General features: G+C 50.3%; 8 protein-coding genes across 8 annotated transcripts; 5 read left to right on the top strand and 3 right to left on the bottom strand.

Moving 5' to 3' along the window:
* Positions 1–835: 835 nt before the first annotated feature.
* Positions 836–1,978, bottom strand: BP01DRAFT_374752 (ceramidase; the record flags this gene model as incomplete). Its single annotated transcript, XM_025576853.1, has 6 exons — positions 836–960; positions 1,098–1,181; positions 1,239–1,465; positions 1,587–1,743; positions 1,794–1,867; positions 1,923–1,978. The coding sequence occupies 6 exons, from the start codon at positions 1,976–1,978 to the stop codon at positions 836–838; spliced, it is 723 nt and encodes a 240-aa protein (XP_025430448.1).
* A 929-nt stretch (positions 1,979–2,907) lies between these two features.
* BP01DRAFT_357774 (uncharacterized protein) lies at positions 2,908–3,570 on the top strand. The gene is made up of 2 exons (XM_025575279.1): positions 2,908–3,137; positions 3,186–3,570. The coding sequence occupies exons 1-2, from the start codon at positions 2,940–2,942 to the stop codon at positions 3,342–3,344; spliced, it is 357 nt and encodes a 118-aa protein (XP_025430449.1). The 5' UTR covers positions 2,908–2,939; the 3' UTR covers positions 3,345–3,570.
* A 508-nt stretch (positions 3,571–4,078) lies between these two features.
* BP01DRAFT_298657 (uncharacterized protein) lies at positions 4,079–4,525 on the bottom strand (the record flags this gene model as incomplete). Its single annotated transcript, XM_025571921.1, has 1 exon — positions 4,079–4,525. The coding sequence occupies one exon, from the start codon at positions 4,523–4,525 to the stop codon at positions 4,079–4,081; it is 447 nt and encodes a 148-aa protein (XP_025430450.1).
* Positions 4,526–4,864: 339 nt separating this feature from the next.
* BP01DRAFT_83618 (uncharacterized protein) lies at positions 4,865–5,332 on the top strand. Its single transcript, XM_025580154.1, has one exon. It carries the CDS (start codon positions 5,050–5,052, stop codon positions 5,290–5,292), a length of 243 nt encoding a protein of 80 aa, XP_025430451.1. The 5' UTR covers positions 4,865–5,049; the 3' UTR covers positions 5,293–5,332.
* Positions 5,333–11,637: 6,305 nt separating this feature from the next.
* On the top strand, positions 11,638–14,642 carry BP01DRAFT_83670 (putative nuclear localization protein). The gene is made up of 3 exons (XM_025580156.1): positions 11,638–11,996; positions 12,260–12,385; positions 12,611–14,642. Exons 1-3 carry the CDS (start codon positions 11,894–11,896, stop codon positions 14,530–14,532), a joined length of 2,151 nt encoding a protein of 716 aa, XP_025430452.1. The 5' UTR covers positions 11,638–11,893; the 3' UTR covers positions 14,533–14,642.
* Positions 14,643–15,144, top strand: BP01DRAFT_83646 (uncharacterized protein). Its single transcript, XM_025580155.1, has one exon. It carries the CDS (start codon positions 14,752–14,754, stop codon positions 15,028–15,030), a length of 279 nt encoding a protein of 92 aa, XP_025430453.1. The 5' UTR covers positions 14,643–14,751; the 3' UTR covers positions 15,031–15,144.
* Positions 15,145–16,723: 1,579 nt separating this feature from the next.
* BP01DRAFT_83743 (uncharacterized protein) lies at positions 16,724–19,192 on the bottom strand. Its single transcript, XM_025580157.1, has 2 exons — positions 18,610–19,192; positions 16,724–18,546 (listed from the first exon to the last, which is right to left on the bottom strand). Exons 1-2 carry the CDS (start codon positions 18,928–18,930, stop codon positions 16,807–16,809), a joined length of 2,061 nt encoding a protein of 686 aa, XP_025430454.1. The 5' UTR covers positions 18,931–19,192; the 3' UTR covers positions 16,724–16,806.
* Positions 19,193–22,326: 3,134 nt separating this feature from the next.
* On the top strand, positions 22,327–24,470 carry BP01DRAFT_424230 (uncharacterized protein; the record flags this gene model as incomplete). Its single annotated transcript, XM_025579679.1, has 9 exons — positions 22,327–22,351; positions 22,390–22,428; positions 22,464–22,560; positions 22,644–22,851; positions 23,266–23,484; positions 23,709–23,788; positions 23,960–23,986; positions 24,021–24,085; positions 24,193–24,470. The coding sequence occupies 9 exons, from the start codon at positions 22,327–22,329 to the stop codon at positions 24,222–24,224; spliced, it is 792 nt and encodes a 263-aa protein (XP_025430455.1). The 3' UTR covers positions 24,225–24,470.
* Positions 24,471–24,565: the final 95 nt, after the last annotated feature.

Here is a 24,565-nt window from a genome sequence, read left to right on the forward strand (position 1 = left end):
TCTCGGCATTGATGTTGCGGGTCCACTTATACTTCGCCCTATACCCAACGACTTCGAGCGGTGGGCTGTTCTTGGTTGCTTTATTACGGGATTGATGATCAACGAGTCATTTCCGGGGAGCCAATCTAACGAGTTCGTCATATCCACTGCGAGAAATGCGATGTTGATCCTACTATCCATAGGAATGGATACTGGCGAGGTTGTAGAAGATCAGCCAGTTTTGCCTCTGTATTTACAAGCCTACACATTTATCTTTTCCGCGACTAACTAGGTTTTCCAGACTTTTTTCTACTGAATCGATTGCTGCCATATCTGCTCTCGCGTCAAACATCATTCAACATCCCAACGCCACTGGCGACGTCGAGTTGCTAATGAGCTTTCACCAATACCTGAAGAGGTTCAATCGGATATGTCCACATACAACTCCTGCCACCAGACTGGAGGCTTCTCTGAGTGCTGTTATAGATTTCGTGAATGCGGTTAGATTGCGCCCGGATAGCTGCCCGAGCACCGATCCCACTCTCGGTATGTTGCTGTGTCCTTTGCTCGCTCTAGCATGCTCTGACAGCCGCCACAAATTAGGACCTGGTGACATCGACTTTACCTTGTTAGACATCGATCAGATGTTGTGATTGGTTACCGACGATGAAGAGTCGTCATTCCCTCGACAGATGGCTTGGCTTCATTGCCCCTTCATGGCAGTTATGGCCTCTCCCACCATGTCAGGGTATTAGATACAATAATAACCTAGACCTTGTTTGAATCTATAACGGCCGACTCGAGAGACTGTACCCTAGCCCCACTTCTATGTCGAAAAGCCTACATTGGTGCGATCTCACAGTTGGCGGTCGCTTGCGGCCTTGTTCTTGCTTGGTCCTCGTCCTGCAAAAATCGATGTCGCCGCCCAGGAAGCCGGCCAGGCAAATAACTGCTGGGGGTGCCTCAAATCCTCGCCGGAGACTGGTGATCCACGACAGCAATAAAAATATAGGCCCCAATTCCAGTACATATATGCCACCTGTTCAGAAACAATGTGTGTCAGGGAAATGAAGACCAGGTGGGGGAGTCTCGAAACGCACCATCCGTGAAGTTCTAACAGGAAATCGCTTCTCGGGCTTTTGTCAAGAATCCGCAGGCCCACTGATCCAGCAGCCAAAGCCAATACCCAAGGTTGAAAATCGCTAGCAAGAGCCCGATTAGTCACTAAGAAATTATCACAGTAGGCACAGACGACCGACCTGCTCCAAACCTTACAACCCCCCAGATCTGTTGCCGGGCAGCCGAGCCCGGCCGCGTCCGGCTGTTGATGAGTCGTATAGTATAGATCCCAATTGCGGTGACCGTGCCCACAAAGGACACGGAGTGGAGAATGAGCTCATCAGTACTCATATGAAATATCAGTAGAATCAGTAACAAAGAGCCCAGTACCATAGCCATCACAATGGAGTCGCGGCGATTAGAATTGCTGTCAAAACACGATGTAAGACCGGGATCGTGGCGAAATGCATTGAGAGGTCGTCCACTGGTGAAACGAAGAATGAGTGAGATAGTATTGTAGCTGACCCCGGGGGGGGGGGGGGGGGGACATACTCATTTGGGTATGGTACTTCAAGCTAAGATGAAACGCAAACGAGCACAGACCAACCGCTATCAAGCCCCAGTAGGGTACGGCGCGTAAAGCATCGGTAGCATATTTCCTCGGTTTCCGCCGCAGCTGGCGCAGCCCATAGATGCCGTAGATTACTGGCAATGACGAATTAGATCATGAATGCATCATTCGGTTGGTATCTTACTATAGACAACATTTGTCAAGCTATTAATAAATTCAGCGATATACCTGCTCACAGCGTAGTCGGTTTCGCAGAAGCTTTTGTCGAAGTCAGGTCAGTCAAACAAAGAAATGTGCGAGATGGTACACGGACTTGGCCTTCGAAGTTGGAGGGCCCCAAAAAAAGTCCTGAGGCTCGACAGTGCTCATTTTGGCGGAGTCTGGCTAAAGTGCAGGAAAGCGGGTGGTAAGATTATAAGGACTAAGGTGGTGAAATAGCGTGATGAACGAATAGCTCTTGCGAGGCCAAAGATGCCAATCTATCGCCTTAAGGTGTTGTTGCTGATCTGCCTAGTCCGCGAGTCACCCCCCCCCCCTCCTCTAAATGGGGGGTCGCGGTCTGCTCGCTTAGCTATCACGTGACTGATGCCTGATGCCTACTATATAGATTTCCCTTCGCAACTATACGCGAAGGTTGGAAGGGTTGATTTAGCCCTTACAAAGATGCAGTCAGTGTGGTCAAAGGCAAAGAGAGGGTGGACGGGCTAATTGTCCGCATTTATAGGAGGTAGTGTACCTACCTAGGATCTCACCGCTCGACCAGAAAAATTGTTAAGACATCGATCCTGCCAACTAGGTAGGATTCCAGATCCTGTCAGTTTTCCTGTCACCCCAGACAAATCCGTCCGACAGCGGCATTCTATTCCAACTTCGAACGGCGGTGGACTAGTCACATTAAGCTGTACTACGCTCGCTGTACTGGGATGAGCTGTAATGTAAGATACCGTGATGAGTATAGTACAGTACAGTACAGTACAGGCATTCCCCCCCCCACCCCCCCATCCCTACTGTGAATCACTAAGGTAGTTACTCAGTACAGCTCAGTACATACAGTAACAACAGCTGAGTCGGGCTCGGTCGGTCGCTGCCCGACTTCTCCGGTATGTCGGCCGCTGGCTCACCGAGTGGCATCCGGGGGCGGAAGCCGCAGCGCACCTTGTTTCCATTTCATCACTGGTGAAAGTCGATGAAAATCCATACATTTGTATTGTACTGTACTATATCTACCAATGTTACCTATAGCTATCTAGTGACCTAGTAACTTCACTAGGCGATCAGTGTCTACCAGCGTCCTTAAGAACTATCTTACCTTGTACCTTGTAGGTAGGTTATGATTATCCCTGATCTCCTTGCCACTTTGCCACTGGAACCACCCGATCTGGCGAAAGAAATGATAGATATAGACCACACCCTTACCTTCTGTGTGAGTGTACCTATACTACCATTACTTACAATGAGAACCTTTCACTACTTCAAAGCTGGTTTCGCTCTGACGACTCTGTCGAGTGTCGTTAACTCAGCACAAGATGTAAGTCGAACGAGTACCGATATACTAATAAATACTGATCCTTTGTAGAGCAACCGATACCCATCACAATGTTATCCCATTCCCTGCGCCGGAATCACGTATCAGAATAACAAGTACATCTGTAGAGATCCTCGTCTAGGACCAAGCTTACTACCGTCTTTCTTCTCTCTAAACACAGAACTCCCGAATATATACTCGGTTTGGTGATCTGTGTCTATTCGAGTTTCTTCTTAAATAGACAACAGATATTTATCCCAATAGAACCTATATATATCCGTCAGAAGATGGTTTTGTAACGGACATCGACAGCATCGCGATTTAGGGCAATATAACTCTGCAGATGAGACAGAAGATTAATTTAGTTTAGTTCGGAGTCTGGGATCTTTCTGGCAGTTCTGGGTGCTCTGTACATCAAGCGAGCATTGCCTCCGACAAGCCTAAACACTGAAGATGATTTATTTCCTTATAATTATTACATCTATAAGGTTCTCAGACCGTTCATGGTCAAGGCGGGGCCTATTACCAGTTGGTTTAAGTAACCAGGCCTAGGAACCCAGTTCATAACTTATGATCCTGTCATTGATCTCATTGGTGGCGGTACATTAGACAAATATACCTGTCTGAGTATAAAGACTAAACAGATTATACCACCGACTACCTGCCTGCTCCTACCAGAATGCGAAATTAAGATATAGATTGCAGGAATGGAGAAGTAGTAGCTGATGATCTGTGCGGAAGACCAGTACAATACAACTCCCAGAATCAAGATACATCATTCATTACTATTCTGTATATATATAGATCGTGAACATGGGATAACTAAAGAAAGATTCATATTTTATTTTCTATAGAGGAATAAGACATGGGCCTAAATAAATATAGAGGATTGAGAATACTATAAGCTTGGAAACATAGTATAGCTCATCCTCAAGGAATCTATATTATCTCCGCGCAGCCAGCTCTTTGAATAGCTCTAGATTCTCGGCAGGGATCCATTCTACTACGAGGCAGTACCGGCTTTGCTGCCCATGGATACTGATTCTATACTTACTAAGAACAGCCACATCATCGGACAATGTTTCATAATCCTTCCGCTTGTCAATTGGATTACTTTTAGTATTGTATGAGCAGCGCATCTGTGTATGAATCAATTGTGCTTCTATTTTAGATTCAGAAGTCAAGGACGCATATCTGTAGCTAGAAGTAGATTCTTTATCCGATGGGTCGAGAAGGAAGCTATCACTGGATAGTCTATTAGATTTACTGCTTTTCGGACTAGAGTAGCTCAAAGAATCGGACAGGCTATCATCAACTTGAGAAGCTGGAAACTCTGCTAATCCTGCAAAGCCATCAGTCGTGGCATCATCTGTACGGGGTATCTGCTGCATTTTCTCGATCTTTTGGTGTATCTAGTGTTCAATTCTGTGGTCTATAGTCTAAGTTTCTCTATTCCTGGTCTGACACTCAAGTTATTTTGTTTTAGCGGGTAGGTCGGTGTTCGTAGCAATTAAAGCACGAATAGTGTACTTGTTCAACAAAGTACCCTGCTGGAATTTAGTCCCTTAGAAATCTAGTTGAACCTGCTCAATTTAGTAGCCTTTACCTTCTTTCCTTTTGATATTTTTATCAGCTTTCTCGCCCTCCACTTCAAGTCGAGCATGCCTGTTAAAAATGTATTACCGTCAATTCTGTACTGCGACATCTCTAAGACGCCCCCCCCCCCACCCCCCGTGTCTTGTGGCAGCCCTGAGTGTCGTGTTCATCTAGTCCTCTATGAATACTCTATTGAAGAAAGAATAGCACTCAAGATTCTGTATCTTACTCAGAGACTAAGATATAAAGTACCTCTCTTGGGTGAATAATTTGATACTATGTCAAATATGCTTATAAAGGCTGTCTGCTGTTTGCTTGAATGCATGTATTTCGTATCGCCCCAAGAGAACAAGACGCCGGTAGTCGAGCAACCTCAAATCTTGGATATCTTAATTCTAAGTCAGTCAGTATTTGTAGTTCTAGTCTAGCAGATATCAATAGATCTTACTTACTCATCAGAATAATCGCCACCGCGATGATATCTCTATCAGTAAAGCCAGTCATTTTCAGCTACAGTGCCTTAGTCCGATGGATCAGACACCGGACAGGTGTACAATCTTGAGAAGATGTAGCTGATTTTATATTCTTATCTGTCTGAGGGCTTTTCCAGCTTTGATTAGTCACTTTGATCAGATTAATACTCTTTTCAGTATTCTTACCAAGTTCTTACAAAATGTCGCGGGCTGAGTTTATAGCTTGCTTGTATCTATAAGTATCTTTTTTATAGACTATAACTAGAATGATTAACTCTAAATCACTATTACTTTGCGTGGTTGCTGCTGCTGCTGCTGTTGTTCCTTCTCGTAATAAAGGCTAGTTTGCGTGCGGAGGTTTGCGCTGTAGTCGGGCTTTCAGGGGTGGGTGCAGCTTCATGATGCTTGATCCTAGGGCGAGTTGATGGTGTGAGAACGAAGTGGTTGTATGATCGGCTGTGCTTGGTTAAAGGTTTGATTTGTTTGCGACTGCATCGGCCGATGATATGGATTGAGTATGGAGAGAAAGGATCCACTTTGTGGTGTATTATTATTATTTAGGGGAGATGCTTGCTTAATGAGATTTAATCTGCTTGATTCACTAATCTCCCGATTGGTCTGGTTTTCGTTGCATGGGTTGTGAGATTAACTAGTGAGAGGTTTTGTAACCTGCTTGTTTACGCATAGGCACGTCGGAGTGGCCATGATGCTTTGCCACCTGCTTCCTGCACTCCTGGCAAATCTTTTTGCTCTCGCGTGTAGGTACAGGACATGCGAGGATCAATGCCCTTGTTTTAATGACTGATGTAGACTTCGTTGCGATGGAGAGGGTCTGGGTGGATAAGCGGTATGTTGCAGCAGCATCATCATCATACTGTAAAATCGGGATCGGGAGTCGTTTGGAGAGAGTAGACTAAGCGTACCTCAGAGGATGCTACCGCAAGACATTTGCTCGAAGTGTCTCAGAGGCTTCGAGACCCGCGAGGATGGCTGGCTCGACTATCCTACGTCTTACTACGCGCTTACTATCGTGATTACTTATAGGAGATTTAAATGACAATGTCGATCTGTGGTTGATCACAAAGCCTGAATCCTACAAGCTGAAAGGCTCCAGGTGCTGCTGTAGCGGAAGCGGTAGTCACCCTGAGTGTCTAAGATAGCTTGCCACCAACGCTGTTTACGGTCTTTCGGCACTATAGACCAAGTCCAAGGACATGAAGTCTCCTCGCTAAGAATAGGCATGCTCGAGCTGTGCCCTGACAGCATGAATGAGCTCCGTATGGCGATCCCGGTTAGGAAAGAAGTCCAAATGCGCGACGTTATACTAACAGCGATCCAGGGTGATACAGGCCAAACAGGACCGGCGGTTGAGCCATGCTCAGAGGCTATACTCGTTATACTGCAGAATTCTAGAACAGTAAGTCAGGAAGTCAATGTGCAACGGAGCATAGAACAGTGGCGTACATGCACTGAACTAACGGGTCACCGGACGTAGCGACATTCCCGGAGGTTGATTCTCCTGCTCCATGCATAGGATTGACCCTGGGATGATTTTGGGGGTATGTACAGCGCACCTCGTGCGCCGCTGAGTGACGACAACATCAGATTCCAGCTAAAGAAGACCGTGATGATGATGATGATGATGTCGACGACTTTGGAGATATCGAGACCATCCGACTTGGCCGCATTGGCGACGCATTGACTTTAGACGCACTGGCCGGATGAGTCCGTCCTCACGCGTTGATAGGGGACATGCTGCATGGCGACGGAGAGGGTCTGTGATGCTTCGGAAATGCGTCCGTCCAGTCTGACAGTACGGAGTAGATGCTCGACTGCGTGTAGAATAGTTGCCCAGACGGTCCAGCTCCAGCGCCGACCGTCCACCGAGACTGTCCTGCTGATGACTTGCATACGCCCTCCTGGTCGGTGAGATCTTGGCCGCTTGGCGTCCCCCAATCGGGACGGAGACTTTGTCGACTTGTGTGTCCTTCGAGCACAGTGTGAGCAAGAAGTAGGGACTGTTTGTGCAAGGATGAGCTACGTTGCTTCTGGGGGTCTCAGAAAAGCTTGACCTGTTCCCCCCGTTTGCGGGGAGAGGTGGAAAGATACAGCATCTCCACCTCACTGAGGATTTGCTGTGTTTCCCAGTGCCTTCTTCCATCCAGCCTGCATGATATCGCTATCGCAAGAAGGCTTTTCTCCCTCCTTAGCCTTTTCACTATGCACACAAGCTCTGATGGAACGTTCATTCAATGCAAATGAGAATGGGAATGAAGCTTGGGCCCGACGGCACGGAGGTCCGGTCGTGCATGAGCGGAGTGTGCCGCAACGAGTCGGAGATCTTTAAGTCATCATTATCCCTTGACTGGCTCGGGGGAGAGTCGATCGGGATTATCATTTGCTCAGTGGTCATTCTGGAGCAAAGACGGTGTGTGTGGTACGTCTTCTGTTTTGCCCCTCTAGGCTGCGCGGCCTGCAACCTGCATACCTTGTGAGAGCATCCTTCGTCATTGGTTCAAGGATGGGAAGAGACGACTGCAAGATGATTGGAATGACCATTTGGAAGACTGACTGACTTTGAGACTAGTGGAGATATGTCGAACTATGACATGTAGGTAGACGTAACTTTTGTAGTCAATGTACGAATGATGGGATGGTAAAGTATGTTCTTCGTGTTTACAGTGTCTGAGTGAGTACATTTACTCGCACGGTCCCTGATCGCCCCCTCATTTTTTTAGTGCCCGCTCAAGTGACCGCAGAAGGTCATCTGCCATCCCAATCCAGTCAGGACGGGATTCCTGGAGTCGATCCATCGATCCATCCATTCAGCACTGGTTTTTCTCTTCATTTTGTTACTCTTCAGCCTGCTGTGAAATGTAACCAAAAAAAAAAAACCGTTGTTGACTGGAAACTCTTCCGCTAGACTGGGATTTTTTCCGATTGCAGGTTATTGTTTGGCAGCCCGGTGTCTCTCTCCTTCACGCCAGTCAACAACGCTCGAGCAAATCGCTGACGATAAGCTCCCTCAGCACAGTTTCTCTAGACCGGCACGCAAAGCAGGGTCTTGAAAAGAGTCACACAAGGCTAGAGATAAACTTATTCTGAGGTATCCCATCGTTCAGGTCTACAACCGCTCGATTTGGCATCATCTACAACCCCTCGCTTCTACTGCACCCCCCAGGGCATGATAACACCTTGCCCATGGCGGATCGCCACTTGAATGGAGGCGATAAAGCATCCTCAATGCTCGATTGTTGCAGGCCCGACGAGATCCCAGGCTTCCAGCCTGTGACGCTACTTGCCCGACTGGGTCATCCGGGCTCATACGAATCAGAAGCGAGGTACAAGCGCCTGTCTTGTGATTGGTCTTGAAGGGGAAAGGCGTGGGATTCCAAGCAGGGAATCTGTTACGGTCGATGATTGGCTGTGTTGAGCGTCGTTCTTCGGTGTAGCACTGGTGGGAGTCGTTCGCGATTTCGGACAAGGCAGGTAGGCATTCAAGTTGGTGAATAGGTAGCAGTCGTAGCAGTTGTAGCAAGAGAGCTGAGCAATCACTAGATAGGGGAAAGAGTCAAGTAGACGAGAAAAGAGAGAGGGAGAAAGAAGATAGCTGGGTGTCGTGTCTCGACCCTGCTATAACTACAGGAAACTTACCAGCATTGACCCAATGCAGTGTAGCTGAGACTGAAACTGAGAGAAGTGATGATGCGATCGCGATCTCCAACCGTGATCTACCGTAGATATACATAGCTCCAGGAGTTCCCCATCGCTACCGACTTTCCTTGACCTCTTCTCTCCGATTCTCTTATCGGCATCCAACACGGTCGCTTCTCTGCTTTGACTAGCCCGCCGTCCACCAGTGAATTCGTTGACGGGGAATTTCCTGGCTTATGCGTATGATTGTTGTCGAATCATATGCGGAGCCAGTGGACTTTGCAGAAACTTGGACAAGGCTTGACAGTCGTAAGTCATAGATAGAGACCTTGTCTCACGGATGTTGTTAAGCTCGGATCTTACACGCGGGAGCTTGCCAATCGTCCGGCCTCGCTGCCTGCACCTTTGATAACACATCCCGCCGTTCTCTCTGGCGTCAATTCTGCTGAAGCCCGTCTGCCGATTTGTTCAGTCCCTTTTTGGGCTGCTTCTTCCCAGAAGAGCTTCCTGTTTCGTGGAATTGCATGTGCTGCTCCATTCCAGCATCGGTCCAAGCCACACCCGCATCATCTCCGACCAACACTTATCTCTCCTCGTGTTGACCTGCACCGTGCGCGACACGCTCGACTCTCCCTTACTCACTCTCTCACCTGGTGCAAGTCAAGGTGGACGCGACCGTTCGCATCGTGGCATCCATCCCATTCCTCAACGGCGCATCTATTGCCCCGCGGCGGGAAGTGACTTGGAGCCCGCAAGACATTACATACACTTCACACTCTTGGCTGTCTGACAGACCAGTCTACATTTGTCGCGACTGAAGAACAGCAGATCATACTTCATAGAATCACACTCTTTGCTCGATTGCGCGTATCGAGTTTCACACCGCTGCTCATCCGGTGAGTAAAGCTCTTGGGCCAACTCCAAAGTAGCTGAATTTGGATCATACCGTCGCCATCCAGGCTATCATTGCGAATGTTTGGCGTGCTCTGACTACCACGGGAAAGGAGGTTGTGCATTCATCAACTGTGAAGGGAAAATTCACAAAGAAAGCATCTTCGATCCCAGCGTCGGGTGGATTCCGCATTCAGAGTTGACTCCAATTACTCCTTTGTCTCCGGGCGAGGTCTTTCGGACTTCTTTGAGAGCACAGACAGTTCTGACTGGCAGATGAGACGGTGGTGACCGGGGGATTATCACTACTTATCGATCAGACGTGCAGGGAGAGAGGGGTCCAGGACAGGCAGGGGCTCCGGTTTGTTCCACCTTCCGACTGAGTGCTCCATGCTGGCTGGTTGTCTGTTGGCCACAGGCTGTATTATGCATCTTCAGAGTTTCCGGATTCACTAATGCGCTCAAAGCAACAAACGCATCTTGAAGGATTGTAAGTGCCCCATTTTTCGTCTGCAGAAGCGCTTCACTCCAAGTAACTGGATGCCTTCTTTATTATTGTTTTGTACTGGTGCAATCAATTATTCCCCAGCATGCTGAAGAAGAAGTTGAATCTGCTTCATGCTCACCTCGGCCCGGAAGTAATCATCAACTCGTTTATTGACGTTTTTACCATTTCGCCTTCTATCATTTTTTTTCATGAAGGAATAAGGCTTCCTCAGTCTTTTCTTTTCTCTTTTTTTGTTGGCTTCTTTTTACTCCAAATCATCGAAGCATTTTCTACTAATTATCGTCATTCTGCATTGTTAAAATCCATTCTTTGGGAGGGATGCGAGAGGCAGCGGGTAACCAATGCGCGCAAGCGTGGCGCCCGCCTTCCCGCCTTTTTTCACCACTGCACTTTTTCAACTTATGTTTTCCCCCTCTCTTATTTTCCCGTCTAAACTAGATCCATTCCCCCCTCCCCCCTTTCTTCTTCCCCTCCCCCCATTATCCATCATCCTGTCGTCCACACCCACCCCCCCCTCATCTACTTACTGTCTTATTCCCGAGTCTACTTTTCCATTTTTTCTGTTTCCCTTCCTTTTCCACTCCTGTCTCCAACCAACTTAACCTTCTTCCCCACTCCACTTCATCCTCAGTCTACCTCCCTCTGTCCCAAGCTTTCCCGGTCAGTTTGTCTTGCACCCACGCATTCGGTCACACATAATCCTTCTCCATCCACTGTTCCGAACCCTCTCCCCTTCCTTTCCACACACAGACATAGACACAGACACAGACACACACCACCCACACACCCACCCTTGACCCCCCCCCCCCCCCCCCCCCCCCCCCCCCCCCGTCCCCACTGCTCGGTTCCATCAGCGGCACGTTGTGAATCATCCACGGCTGATATCCAGCTGTGTACCGACTCAGGAATCTGCTAGTGGTTTGGTACCTCCGCGTGGACTAGGAAGCGCTGCGTTCTGCAGGCCGGGGAACCTTGGATTGTTGCATTGTTCTCTTGTTACTCCCTCGCAGCTTACTAGCCTCATGTGGCTGTGCAGTGTCTGGCAGTACTCTCCTCTCACTCGCCACACTTCCTCATTATCCTTCAGCCACACATACTCGCACACGCACGCATTCTTTGCTTGAGCTAGTTTGCTTGGAGGGTGTTCGTATCTTTCCGCCTGTGTGCATGTCATTCTGTATTGTCTTCTGAGACTGTCTCATCTTGCATCATACCTCAGCTCTCGTTTGTTTCCTGGTGTCAGTAGCTCCGGCCTCACCGCCTGAGTGCCGCTCACCGCCTTGTCTCCCCCCCCCCCGGTCTTCCCATCATCCTTCGTTATTATTCATTCAATCTTCGTCTGGCGATTTGCTCCAGCCTTTCCGCTGATCCGCTTCCAGCAACCACTGCATGCGCGCGACTCGTGGCCCTCCGTCCTCCTCTTTGTTCGTCATCACTTGCATCCTCGCCCTCTAGATCTTCCTTGGGTCTCGCAGCACCACCACTACCAGGAGCCAACCCAGTCCTCGTCCTTCCCTCCTCCCCTCCCCCCCTCCCCCGTCTGACACTGATACCTACCGCGTTCGCCTGACGCGCCCGCCGCCTTGCGACGGCTCCCTCGACCCCTTCGCCTCCCTCCCGTCCTTCCTCGGCCCGCCATGTATAGCACTTCCCACTCGTCCGTTCCCGCTCCGATGAATGGCATCGGAGGGGATCTGGTCGATGGTTCGGGCACGATTAATCCTGCAGCCTTAAACAACGGTATGTGTGTTTATTTGTTTGCCCGTCACGTCTTCTTCCATACCTGTGTGCTTGTCAGCCTCGTGTTTTGATGCTCTTGTTCGATCAAACCTAGTTTGTTTCTGTTTGCGTATTGCTTTCAAGGTGAATGATTTTCGCATTTCATTGGCGCGATTGAGAGCGGTGCCACCGCACTGTTGTCCCTCATGGAGGTTATAATGGGTGTCCAAGCCTCTTCCTGTTTGTCCGCCGCGACAACCTCCAAACTGACGGCCTTCTCTTAGTCGCCGTTGCCATCCCCCCTCCATCATTCGGGCCCACGAATCCTAGCATAGCTCCTCGTGGTGTCAAGCGAAGTCGCACCCCAGATCAGCGAGGGAGCGCACGCGCCGATGGGGATCATGATGACGGTATGTGTGCGCTGGGTTGCCCGGCGATTTACTTGTTGGAGAGAATTTGATGAAGGATGTGCAAATCGAGCTGGCGCATCGCGTGCATTTTGTCTCTTTCATCGAAGCTTTGTGTTTGAATTATGTTCACGTTCGCATTCGAGTGTCTCGCGTCGTTACTTTGCTCTCATCAGGCCCCTGCTCCACCTCAGGACTTTTCTTTGCTTATGGACTAACGTGCGGAAGCAGCAGATGACCATGGTCGTCGGAAACGAGGGCGGCCTCCCAAGACCCCGCGGCCGACAACGTCAAGCAACGATCAGCCCGCCTCGTCCAATGCTCATGTTCAAACTCCTCGAATGCAGACTCAACCTCTCCCCACTCAAACACCCGCCAATGTATCCCCGCCGCAAGCTTCGCCGCCCGAAAAGAGCACACCAACCAAGGCTGCATTGGTCAAAGCTCTTCCCACCGTGCGTGACCATACTACCGACCAGCTGAATGAGGCGGGTGATGAATACGTCCCCAAAGAATTCGACGATGCCGGCGAGAAGAAGGTTGACGACATGGGTTACCTCCAAGGTGGTCGCGAGTACAAGTGCCGTACGTTTCGCGTGCCGCTTCGTGGAACAAAGCTGTTCATGCTGGCTACTGAATGTGCGCGAGTCCTGGGCTATCGAGACTCGTATCTCTTGTTCAACAAGAATCGCTCTCTGCATAAGATCATCGCCACTCAAATCGAGAAGGATGATTTGATCCAACAGGATATCTTACCATATTCATACCGCTCTCGTCAAATCGCCATCGTAACGGCCAAGTCCATGTTTCGCCAATTCGGTAGCCGGGTAATTGTGAATGGACGAAGGGTCCGTGACGATTACTGGGAGGGCAAGGCGCGTAAACAAGGATTCACGGAGGACGATCTTGCGGGCGAAAAGCGCCCGGGTGGTACCAAGGCACGCGATGCTGCGGCAGCCGAAGCCGCCGGGGCCGCCAATTTCTTGCCCACTCTGACCCATGGCGATGTCATCTACAGCAACGCGCTAGAGGCGGTGCCGAGCAGCATGACGATTGGTGCACCGCCAACGGTCTCACTCTCGCAGCCGCTTCCGATGATTCATATGGCGACGACTGCAGATGACCCGCGCCTGAGGGAGTACAACAGCATGCCTCGACCTCGCCAGGAGTTGACAGGCCAACCGTACCAGGACCGGTCACAGCCGAGCACTCCTGCCGACATCATGAATCAAGCCACACACACTGCGGACTTCAACAAGCTCTTGACCCAACAGCGCAGCTATCGACAGAAAGGACTGGAAGAGTTCTATTCCAAGCAGCGTGAGATCCCCGCCTCGGCCGCGCCTCCGCATCCCGGACCAATCGATTCGGCCCCGTCTGTCTCCCAGCCAATGCAGTCGCCTCAAATTCCTTCGACCGGGGTAATGAACCAAGCTCAGCCGCCGCAAGCCATGCTCCCCCACCAGCCTCCCATTATGTCCAGTCAGCCCGGCTTTCAACCGGCAGCAACTCATCAGCAGCCACCCATCGCACAGTCGCCTGCTCGAGGTGTTCCTGCACCTCGTCCAGAGCTTATGCATCAGCGTTCCAATCCTGCTATACCTGCTAATGCCCCCCAGCCACCGGGTCCCTACGGGTATCCATCCCAGCCGCAGCAGATGTGGGGCCAGCCGCCTCCGCAGCCCCAGCCCTCTCCCCTTTCTGCTGGACCGCAAGGTGTAGCAATGCCGCAATTCCCATCCCAGATGCATCCTCAGCAGTCTCCTTCGCCGCTCGCGCACTCTCTTCCCCAGCAGCACGCTTCCCAGTCTCCTCGCAATCAAGCTAGGCCTTCCGCACCCCCGATGTCACAACCTTTCCCGATGCATCCGCAAACCCCGCAGCAGCAGTCTATGGCAGCCATGCCTTTCCCTGGCGTCACTGCTGTACAGTATCCGGGTATTCCCGCCGCGCGGGCTATTTATCCTTCTACGCAGGGCCCGGCAGGGCAACAGTATATGGCCGGAAATCCCCAGCAGCCTGGGATGGCTATGGGCATGAACCCTGGTGGAGCGATGCCCGGCTGGCCTCCCGGCCCCGGTGGGCCGATGCAACCAGGACATCCACAGCCAGGTCAATCTGGCACTCCTCTCGGATGGTCTGGGTACTGAAGATAGAGGCTTTAACTGGCGTTGGTGTGCAGTGGGCCGTTTGCAAGTGAGAATCATCCTGGTGCTGTTTATGTTGAGAAAGAGACGCATTGTTCGGTTTCTATGAGCTTGAGTCCTGCTTGATCTGATCTGACCTTCTCCCTGCCCCATGATGTTGTATCTGACATACCCCATTTCATTCCTGCTCTATATTATCCTTTGTCCTGGGATAATGGCTTAATGATAATCTGCGTGTTTCCCTTGTCTATACCCTTTGTTATACCCTGTCATGTTTTTGTTTCCTGTCTGTTTCCCAATGGTGGTCTTGCAAGAATCTTTGAAGCTGAGTTCCGCAGTCACGAATATGGAGGTTGTGCACGGTTTTCATATGTTCAGGATAGAGGGACGGTCAGATGGGATGGCAGTAAATTATTGATTTCAGCTTTTGGGTTCGGTGTTGTCAGCCCTGGATTATCTGTGCCATTGTGCTTTTTTTTCGTTTCTTACCGTTTGCATTGATGGTTCTCTCCCACTCTACTCTGATTGATTCTATCGTGCCTTTGTGTGACCACGATTTCGTCTGGGCTTTTCACCATGAATTTTGTGATTTTTGTTTTGCATACAGACCTTGATTTTGTCTCTTCGTCATGTGTCTTATGATTGACTTTTCTTCTATGTGTCTATGGTATGCAGATCACGTACAGGTTGCACAGTTTCGGGGAATATTAATTTGATTAGCCCCGGTTTTCAATTTTTCAGGGTATTCTTGAATCGGTGCCTGGGTATTGTAGGAGGCTCTGGGACTGCAGATCTAGAGTCGTGACCGGAGAACTTCTCACACGAAGGATGCCCGCTGTTTGCTTCAACGAGGACTATTTGATTCAGTGTACATATAGTACATTCAGCACGCTCTTCAAGTTGTTGAGTCCGCGAATATTGCCGACCAGCCCATTGGCCCGCCTGCTTTTCCCGATGGTCGCCATGTGTCGCCATTCCATGGTGTCCATTCACGATTTGGTTGTTGATAAGGTAGAGTCATCCTACACCAACAGCACCGACAACAGTGAAGCCCAGATATAGGAAGATCTTTGGTTGGTTGGCTACCTGGCCCTCATTGTGTGTCTCTCACCGCGTGTCTCTCACTCACTCTCTCACTTTTTCCCTCTCTCTCTCTCTTTGTGTATATGTGTGTAGTAGGTTTGAAACGATTGATGTGTTTGCAATACTTGATGTGTTTGGACTATTTGGTGGGTTTGGAATAATTGTTGGGTGTAGAATGTGGGTTGGGTTTGCTGCTCGTTGACTGTTTGGTGCTCACTATCTAGGTTTGCAGAATAAACAAATTGAAAGTAGAGTGCAGGCAGGCTTGCTACTGCTTAGGATTACTGCATTGCCGACTTCCCATGATTCAGTCCATGGGGCGTGATGTGACAAACATGCTAGCAATATGGCTAGGAATTGACGGACTTAGTACATGGTAGATAACGAGGGCGTGTGAAGTGAAGGAGCAGTATTCTCTTCTCTCTCCATGTTCTAGAAGGTGATTGAGTGGGGAGGACTGGGCTGGGGAGTTGAGCGCTGTGCTGATGATGATGATGATGATGATGATGATGATGATGATGATGATGATGATGATGATGATGGTTGACCGCGGTGGGTACTCGCCTTGCAGACCTGCTAACTTGCTATTATCTTACCTAGCTTCGTTGTGCAACAATCTAAGTTATGTCGCGATAGAGCCGTTCTTCCACTTCGTAAACAGACCTTTGGCAACCTACAAGAACAGAAACCTTTTCACTTCGTTTGTTCAAATGAGAGACTCTCGGCCATGTGTCGTCCGTCTTCCTGGACCAGACACCTGCCCTGTCACTCCTCCAGATTATATGTATTACAGTAAGTAGTGGTAGTAAGTAGTGGTAGATACGTGACAAGGTGATGTGAACCGATGCCTCCAAATGTCCAGGTGTCCACACAGACACACAAATCAAAGAAAAAATGACAGCCGCTTCCAAAACTTTCACATGCTTGTTCGCAAAACAAGAAGTTATGAATGAAACCCTGGCCAAGAGAATAGTAGAACACCGACGGGGGATAAATACTGGCGCTGGGATATATGTATAATGCCAACATGGTTCCATAGAAGAAGAGAAACAAAAACCAGCCATGACCCTGATGCACAACGCCCAGAGTAAGAAATAAGTACAGGGTGACTGGCTGAAACAACGGGGTATTATTTCTTCGCACACAAATGAAGTTTCCAAGGCATCTTGACTTCTTTCGCAACAGAACAAAGAATCAGAAGTCATTGGGGGTTTTGTTGTTGGCGAATGTGTATGCCTCCGGTTTCTGCGACGGAAGCTGTTGTGCGCCATATCGTTGGGCCTCCTGCTGCTCGGGAAACTCATAGATGAATTCCGCAGGCTTCGAGTCGCCACCTAGCGCAGCTGACATGGGCATGTCCACTTCGGTGGTCGTGTATACCAGAGACGGGGATTCCGTCACGGGAATATGCTCACAACTGTTGTCGTACGACATCGACGCCATATCCGGCTGCGATGTCACTTGACAGGGGCTCTGGAAACAAGCTTCAGGGGATGACATAGAGGCCGCATCGGGCCAGCTCCTGCCTGTCATCGAAGTTTCACCTGCGGTGTAGTCGGGGAAAGAGTTGTAGTGAGCTGGGGCCGACATTGGCGGAGCGCCGCCGTGATACGAAAATCCAGACAGCATGTCCACTGCCAACGGCGTGGCCGGAGGTGAGGCGATGTTGATCTGCATCGGTTGTGTTGTAGGGAACAGGTGACTGGTGGGTTGTGCCGACAGACAGTAGCCTCCATCACTTGGGGTGTTGGGGAGCAAGTGATGCAAATCTTCCGGAGTCAGGGGTGTAGGTGGTGCCAATCCACCCGCTGTTACCGTAGGTTGCAACAGCGATGACATTTCCGCTTTATGATTGACAGTTCCCGCCTCAGCAAATGTCGAGAGGTTAAGAGGAGAGCGTTGTGCGGCCGACGCCTTTCGCACTCCTGCGTAGCGGGAGTTGAGTCCTTGCGCCGACTTTGAATGTCTCATGCTACCATAACCGGGAAGTCTCCCCGTCGGTGACAGCGCCGACGGGCTCGAGAGCATCGACCCAGATCTTGATGTGCCGATCGCAGCAGGCCTCGGGCGCTTTCTGCGAGCAGCCAGGTCCAGTTCCTTGCCTGCCTCTTTCCAGGACGCTCGATCGGCTCCGTGGACAAGCCCTTGCGGGGTGTTGATCCCAATACCCTCCAAGCTATCGGCAAGCTCATCAGACGAGCCCCGTCGAGACAGCTCCAGATCTTGATGCATGGGATAATGAATTGTATTGTACGAAGCCTCTGCGTCGCTCGCTGACCGGTACCCGGAAAGTGGCTTGGCCGACGAATGCATATGACTGGCCCAGTCTTCAGGGTGGTTGGCGTGGAATGACATACCGTGCGGGGTCTCCAGAGTAGGAATCGTTAGCGACTCGCTCCCTGCCGTCACGTACTCCAAGGAGGTTTGGGCCGGCTCCCAGGGAAGCGTGGTCTGTGCATACGAAGAACTCAAGTCGCTCGAGTCAGCTCTGTGTTCATCGTGACTACCGCTTCGAGGGTTAGCGGCGAAGGTCGTGGTCGGGGACACCGATCCATCCAAGCTAGCTGGATGACTGTTATCACCGTCCTGGCTGTACCGATCCCGCGCCGCGACAGCAGCGTTCAATGCTCTTTGCAGAGAAGCAAAAGTCGCCTCTCGGGCCGACTCACTTCTTGTCTTCTGGTGCTTGGACCGCGAAGATGAAGATGTTGTCTTTGTCCGCTCAGTGGGCTTCTCAGTCGAGGGCTTAGGGGTTTCCTCATGTGCCTCGTCGCTCGTTGTCTTCGATTCTTGGTTTGCTTCGGATGAGTTCTCCGTGTTATCTGACTTCCCTCGAGCAGCCTCTTCGGCCTCTGCCTTGGCTTTTTGCATTCTCTCGAATTCTTCCTGTCGCTTCTGTTGCTTCGCCTTTGCTCGACGGTTCTGGAACCAGTTCTGCAAGTCCAATTAGTTTTCATCGTCCACATCAAGGAGGTCGCGAGTACAAGGATCACTAACCGCAACACGGGGGAGACTGAGATTCGTCTGCGCTGCCAATTGACGCTTGACGTTGCTGCTGGGCTTGGGGTGGGCCTGGAACTGTGCTTCCAAAGTCTCCACCTGCTCTTTGGTCAACCTCGGACGCGAGAGGTTCTCTGCATACTCGTCATAGTCCATGATAGGCTGGTGATAGAAGTCGACCATGTCGAAAGGAGGGTGTGCGTAGAGGTAGCCATCCATGGGGTGCATCATGGACGGATGCGTCATTGTCGGGTCGAAGGCAACCGGTTGATCCAGAGGGATGCCATAGGAGGCGTATGTGTGGTGAAGGTAGTTCATATTGTGACGAGGAAGGGAGTATAGGTGTGCTGAGCGAGGAAGGGTATGGGAACAGTGGCCTTGTATCAAAAGTGGTTGGATTGGAATGGGGCAAAATGCGCTGCGGGTGCGGTGCGGGTGCGATGCGATGCAGCGTTGGTGACCAAACGCTCGAGGGATCCTGACAAGCTGCTGCCAACGGAGCTGCAACTATGACGAGGACAAAGTCTTGGTCATTGAACAACAATTGGACCACCAAAGACTGACGACAACACTGGATAGGAGGAGGAGGGGTGAATAAATGTGGGATATGGCGGGAAGATCGGATCTTAAAGGACGAGGATAAGAGATGAAGTGGCGGTAATGATTGGAACGAGTGGACTGGAAGTAGCGGGGAGTATATAGTTCTATACTTGCAGTCGATCGGTGGATTCTCCTTTTGAAAAAGGAAAAAAGAAAACAAGTGTCAGAGAGTGTGAGAGAAGCAGCCCAGGAGAAGATAGTGGAGGCGGATGATGCGACGATGGAGGGGGGGGGCAAGAGTTTCAAGGAAAGGTATAATTATTATGTCCGATGAGGATACACAGAAAGGGAAAAAGGAGGGAGCGACTAAAGTTGACAGAGAAAAGTAAGAATAAAATGAAATGTAGTAAAAGAGTGAACAAAAAAGGAAAAGGAGAGTAAGAGCCCAGAGACTGTGAGGTTGAAGTTGGAAGAAGCAGATGAGAGAACGACTGACGATGGGGGAAAGGGACAAAAGGGAAAAACAAAAAATGAGATGGAATTAACTTAGTATGAATTGTTGACAGTAGGTTAGTTAGTTACGGAGTACTAACTTCCAGTCTGTACCTATGCAGTGGATGTACTGTACACTGAAAGTACCCAGTTACCTTCAGTTACCTCCAGTTACCTCCAGTACCTACAGTACCTACAGTAATCCAATTGGCTGGTGGTAGATGGAGCCCGTCAACAGAAGGTGTGGAGGGCTGCGACATGATTGGCGATCGCCCAACCGGAACTGGCTGGAGATGCTGCAAAAAAGAGAAAAGAAAAGATTCAAGCCGGGGCTGACTCCGTATCAGGGTCGTATGGTAATCTCAGAGTGGAATCTCCTGCAGCCTGTGCTTTTGTTTTTTATGTTATTTTCCTTTGTTCTTATCCCCGATTCTACTTCCATTTCCACCAGCCATTGTTGTTTACGGAATTGATATCGTTCCTGCCTTCATCTCAAGGTCCCAGAACCACCCATGGATCTACCCATTCCTCCCCAGAGGAAGCTGAGGACTGAATCACGGATCCATGATCATGGAAGCATCCCATCCATGGAGAAAGTTCCTACCCCTTCGGGACTAGCCGAGCAGACCGGATAAACCAAGCCATTACCAGGTACCGTACTGCGTATTGGGGAAATTCCTCTATTATTCGGGATTTTCGTTTCTTTTCTGCTTTGGGAAGAAGTATTGCTTTTTTTTTTCTTCTTCTCCTTCGACTTCCGCCCCTCCGAGAGATACACATCCGCCTTCAGTTCTACCTACCAAGTACGGAGTACCGGGAGGTTACTGGGTACTAGGTACTAGGTACAGTACGTACCTAAGGGGGTGGCGGGCTGGGTTGGGCTTAGGTACACATTTCTGGCGAGTACGAGGAGGTCCTTCAGCCTTCAGGAGCTTCCGCCGCCGCTTTGCTCCTCTATCCTTTTGAGTCTGAAAATAACTCTTCAGCTAGCCAATGCTATCTCTCCGCTTCCCTAGTGGTTCGACAAGAGCAAAAAAGAGCGAGTTAGGGCGATTCCAAGTTTGTGCGCCCCGCTTGGGAGTGGCTATCTGGGCAAACTGTGTACATTGTACACTGTACAGACTGTACAGACTGTACAGTACATCTACAGTATCCATCCTCGGACATCCTCGGGGGCTGGTTTGAGTCTGTACTTCTGACAGTTGACTGATACTCCCAAGACTTGTTTCACCCCTCCATCCACTGGGTGGATTGATTCGAGACTTGGGAGATGTTACCAATGACGGTTGGTCGGTCTGCTGGGCTCACGATCGGTCGCTATCGCGAGGCCGATCGTACGCTGTGAACGAAGGAACGGGTCCACGATGCAACCTGTGCTTCAGACAGAAATGGTCAATTGGTTTTTCCCTGTATTCTTCTCTGCGTCCTCGTTATCATCAGTTCTGTCCGAGCGGTGCCGGAAGAACTTCCTCTCCCTCCTTTTGAGATGGGTCGAATCCAACTTCCTGGGAGGATTGCTGTGGGGTGGAGATGCTACTTTTGTGTTCTTTTCCTTCCGTCTGATGGATGGCTTGGCAGAGATCTAAGTTTGGTGAGAGTACTCCGTAATGATGAACCAGAATGTCGGCCCTCCCCTTAAGATAGAGCCCTACCAAATCGAACACCATAACTCGGGCCGGACGCCTATTGGTACATCGCGGATTACTTGTTCTGCCCCTTCCGCACAATCGCCTCGTCTCCCGAGTCGACATTCAATTCTTTCCCCCGGGAATGCGAGTTTGGGATTCCAATCAGAGTTTAGCCATTTAAGCTCCAGTGTCAGCTCGGATTGACAGTCTGGCCTATTTCCCCGGGCTTCATTATTCAGAACAGGTCGACGGGAGTTGCAATGTGAAGCGCTCGCTGGATTTTCGTCAGTTCCTGCATTAGCGCCACTAACATTAAGGGCCGATTCTAGCTCTTACCAGGGGGAGGGGTTCTATCTGGGAAGATCCCGGGAGAACGATTGAGAAAAGAGAGAAATGCCTTTGGCCCCATTGCGCCCTCCTCGATGGTGGGGGAACTGTTCACCTTGAAGTAATGGAGGAGCTTCAGTGCAATTGACGTTCATCCCTCAGCAGCCAGAGCTGCAACGTCAAGTCCCACGTCTTACCATGCAAAGGAAAAGCAACAACAACAACAACTAATACTACTACTACTACTCTCATCATGACCGTCACGACCGCCCGAGTGGGTCCAGCGCTGAATAGAGCCAGTTGGTAGCCTGAGTCGAAGTCTGGGACAACCAAGATTGTGGTTGAGCTGGGATCCAGTGCAGGCTTTGTTCCTACTGGGTGATGCAGCGATCACGGGGGACTTTGCGAGGGAAAATCGGGGGTCCGGTCCATGATTTTGTTCAAAGCGGCGCTTAAGATTCATCGTACTGTACTCCGAGTACGCTCAGTACAGTCTTAGTTGTACTGTAAGTAGGTACATATTCTGTATTCGGTTAGTCCCCAGCGGTCCGAAGATCCTCTCTTCTCCCGGTCACCCCCAACTTCCGATTGATATTTGATGATCTTAAGGGAAAACAAGCACTGGGGCCTGATGGACTTAGGCACAAATTGCCCATCACGCCTTAGGTGAAGGGTAGGCTTTCATCACATGATAGCTATCCTTCCAACGAACCTCCGCAAAAGCACAATGACCGGGATGTGGTGGCTCGGGGGTACAGTTCGGATCCCAGTCCACTTACCTGACGTTTAGCCTCGCACGTACGAAATACCTCTTCCGTACTTACAACCAGTAAGTATCCACGGTACAGAATGTACTGTACCTAGGTAGCCAGCTACCTACCTACCCTACCCCATCCTTAACACTCCTGGGTCCGCAAAATGGCGAAATAACCAAGCGGGGTGCGGTCGACAGGAGGAAGCAGTGAGTCAATGCGTTTGAGGGACCTACTTTGTGCTGCATGCAGCATAAAGAAAGACAGCGTACTGGCATGATGGCGTGAATAGCCTTCATTGTTCTGTCTGGATGAACCAGACCGGGAGAGCAATTGGCACGGATCTCCAGACCTCCCGCAAGGTTCCTGAGTTTGCAATGGCCGGCCCCCAATCAGCACTAAAGACTTTCAGGAGGAAGTGGACGCGGAGAATTCGCCTTTCGAAGGTACCAAAGGAGATCAGACATGAAGGTCAACCCGTCAAAGACGAAGAGATGGAGGTGAGTGTGTGCTGCAAGTCGCAACAGCGTGGCCGCTCAACCAGCCCCAAGCCCCACCAAAATCCAATAGTCGACAGATCCTCCGTCGATCAGCCTCCGGGATCTGTGGGTGGGAATGATTCGAACACACTTCGACTTCCTTTCCTTATCCCTTCCTTCCATTCATGGGGGGGATTACGAAGTAACTCTCACTCTTGGTTGGAACTGGCCGACTAACGCCTGCTAACATTCCCAGACAGCGGCCCGTTCTTGCCTGTGGCAGACTGTCAAAATTCCTACTCCTTCCGTTTCGGTTTTAGTTCGGCATGCAGTCCGAAGAAGCGCCCGCGCGTCAATCTCATGGGTTTACGTGCCTCCAGTTCTCCGTAGTCTCTGCCATGTACTCGTAATTATTCCAACTACGGAGTACTCCAGCTGCTGGAAGACCAATTTACTTTCCATGTTTATGTTAGGGGCTCGTCTGTGAAACGCCATCAAATGCGCTCGCGCCACACCGGTCGACTCCGTTTGTACTCTGTGCTTGGAGCTCCCACATTCGCCCATCTGATATCCATCTGCATGCATGCCATGTGTGCATGGGTCACCACCCTGGTCCACTGCTGCCTCAGTGAGGTTGATGAGCTCTCTGTTGCTGTATGTAACAAACACACTTTGGATTGCCGAGTTCGTTGACACCTTGGAACGTTTCCGGGTGTTGCTTGCTCATTCGCGATCCCCAGGGCGATCATCAACCCCCGGTTTCTCGAACCCCACTATGATGGTCGTAGAGGAGCTCTTCGGGATACCCACAGTTGGGCTTCAGTCGACTGACGATAAGGAATGATCTTACTCCGCTGAGGGTGCTACTTCGTGGCTAGACTAGACAAGGCTGTGAAAGGAAGTTCGAAACAGAGGAAGCCACTAATGGCTGCAATTCGGAGCAACGGATTGACCCCAAGTACGTCAGAGGGAGCCCTTGTCGACCTCGTCTTCACCGTCATAGCTTTAATGGGGCTAGATGCTGAGCTACTGAACAGTTTGTGAGCTTCTTGCGGAACTCCACTAGGATAGCCGGGGATCGTCTCCAACCAAACACCAGGCTGCACTAAATCCACTGGCTCACGTGTAGGATGCAGCTCTTCGCTGAGTTCTTGAGGTAAGTGGTCCAGGCCACTCATTGCGTGCTTCAGATTACAGTCACCCACCCCTCCAGCATGGATGGCCTGGTCGCAAGCAGAGGGAAAGCTCATGTCGAGTACGTGACAACCGCTCCCCTCCCCTTGAGCTCAGACCAACCAGCATCGTCAGCAACACACCATGCATGACATTCTGAATTCTATCACTTCCGCATTATCACTATAGACACGGATGTTCAGAGATGCGTGTGTGATTGATCTCCTGAACGGTCCCACAAGCATCCGTCCAGATCGCTTCCCCAGTGGTTTGCAGAGGGCTGGCTGGATCCAACAGCGGCCCTTGACCAACCGAGAAATGATTCTCAAAACTTGGACCCTGGAAAGGGGAGCGGCCAGTGCAAGAGCGATACAAAAAGAAAATAAAATCCCCGATGATCCTCGGTGCATGGATGTGATCGTTCTGTAATACCTGGGCAGGGATGAGGGGGGCGTGTGCCACGACGACGAGGGACAGCTGATTGCCCTACAGCACGTCTAGTTTATTTAGGGCAGAATTTCTTCTCTTCCCCTGGAAGCCTCACCTGACGATAATCTCACCA

This window comes from Aspergillus saccharolyticus (assembly GCF_003184585.1).
Source record: "Aspergillus saccharolyticus JOP 1030-1 unplaced genomic scaffold BP01scaffold_20, whole genome shotgun sequence".
Classification (NCBI taxonomy): Eukaryota; Fungi; Ascomycota; class Eurotiomycetes; order Eurotiales; family Aspergillaceae; genus Aspergillus; species Aspergillus saccharolyticus.

Excerpts from the sequence above, each read along its gene's own strand:
- BP01DRAFT_357774 (XM_025575279.1), top strand. The coding sequence starts at position 2,940 with ATGATTATCCCTGATCTCCTTGCCACTTTGCCACTGGAACCACCCGAT. Across the intron at positions 3,138-3,185 it reads TCGTTAACTCAGCACAAGAT|AGCAACCGATACCCATCACA; the intron begins GTAAGTCGAACG and ends GATCCTTTGTAG.
- BP01DRAFT_83618 (XM_025580154.1), top strand. The coding sequence starts at position 5,050 with ATGCATGTATTTCGTATCGCCCCAAGAGAACAAGACGCCGGTAGTCGA.
- BP01DRAFT_83670 (XM_025580156.1), top strand. The coding sequence starts at position 11,894 with ATGTATAGCACTTCCCACTCGTCCGTTCCCGCTCCGATGAATGGCATC. Across the intron at positions 11,997-12,259 it reads TCCTGCAGCCTTAAACAACG|TCGCCGTTGCCATCCCCCCT; the intron begins GTATGTGTGTTT and ends GCCTTCTCTTAG. Across the intron at positions 12,386-12,610 it reads CGATGGGGATCATGATGACG|CAGCAGATGACCATGGTCGT; the intron begins GTATGTGTGCGC and ends AACGTGCGGAAG.
- BP01DRAFT_83646 (XM_025580155.1), top strand. The coding sequence starts at position 14,752 with ATGATAATCTGCGTGTTTCCCTTGTCTATACCCTTTGTTATACCCTGT.
- BP01DRAFT_83743 (XM_025580157.1), bottom strand. The coding sequence starts at position 18,930 with ATGAACTACCTTCACCACACATACGCCTCCTATGGCATCCCTCTGGAT. Across the intron at positions 18,547-18,609 it reads TCAGTCTCCCCCGTGTTGCG|AACTGGTTCCAGAACCGTCG; the intron begins GTTAGTGATCCT and ends TTGGACTTGCAG.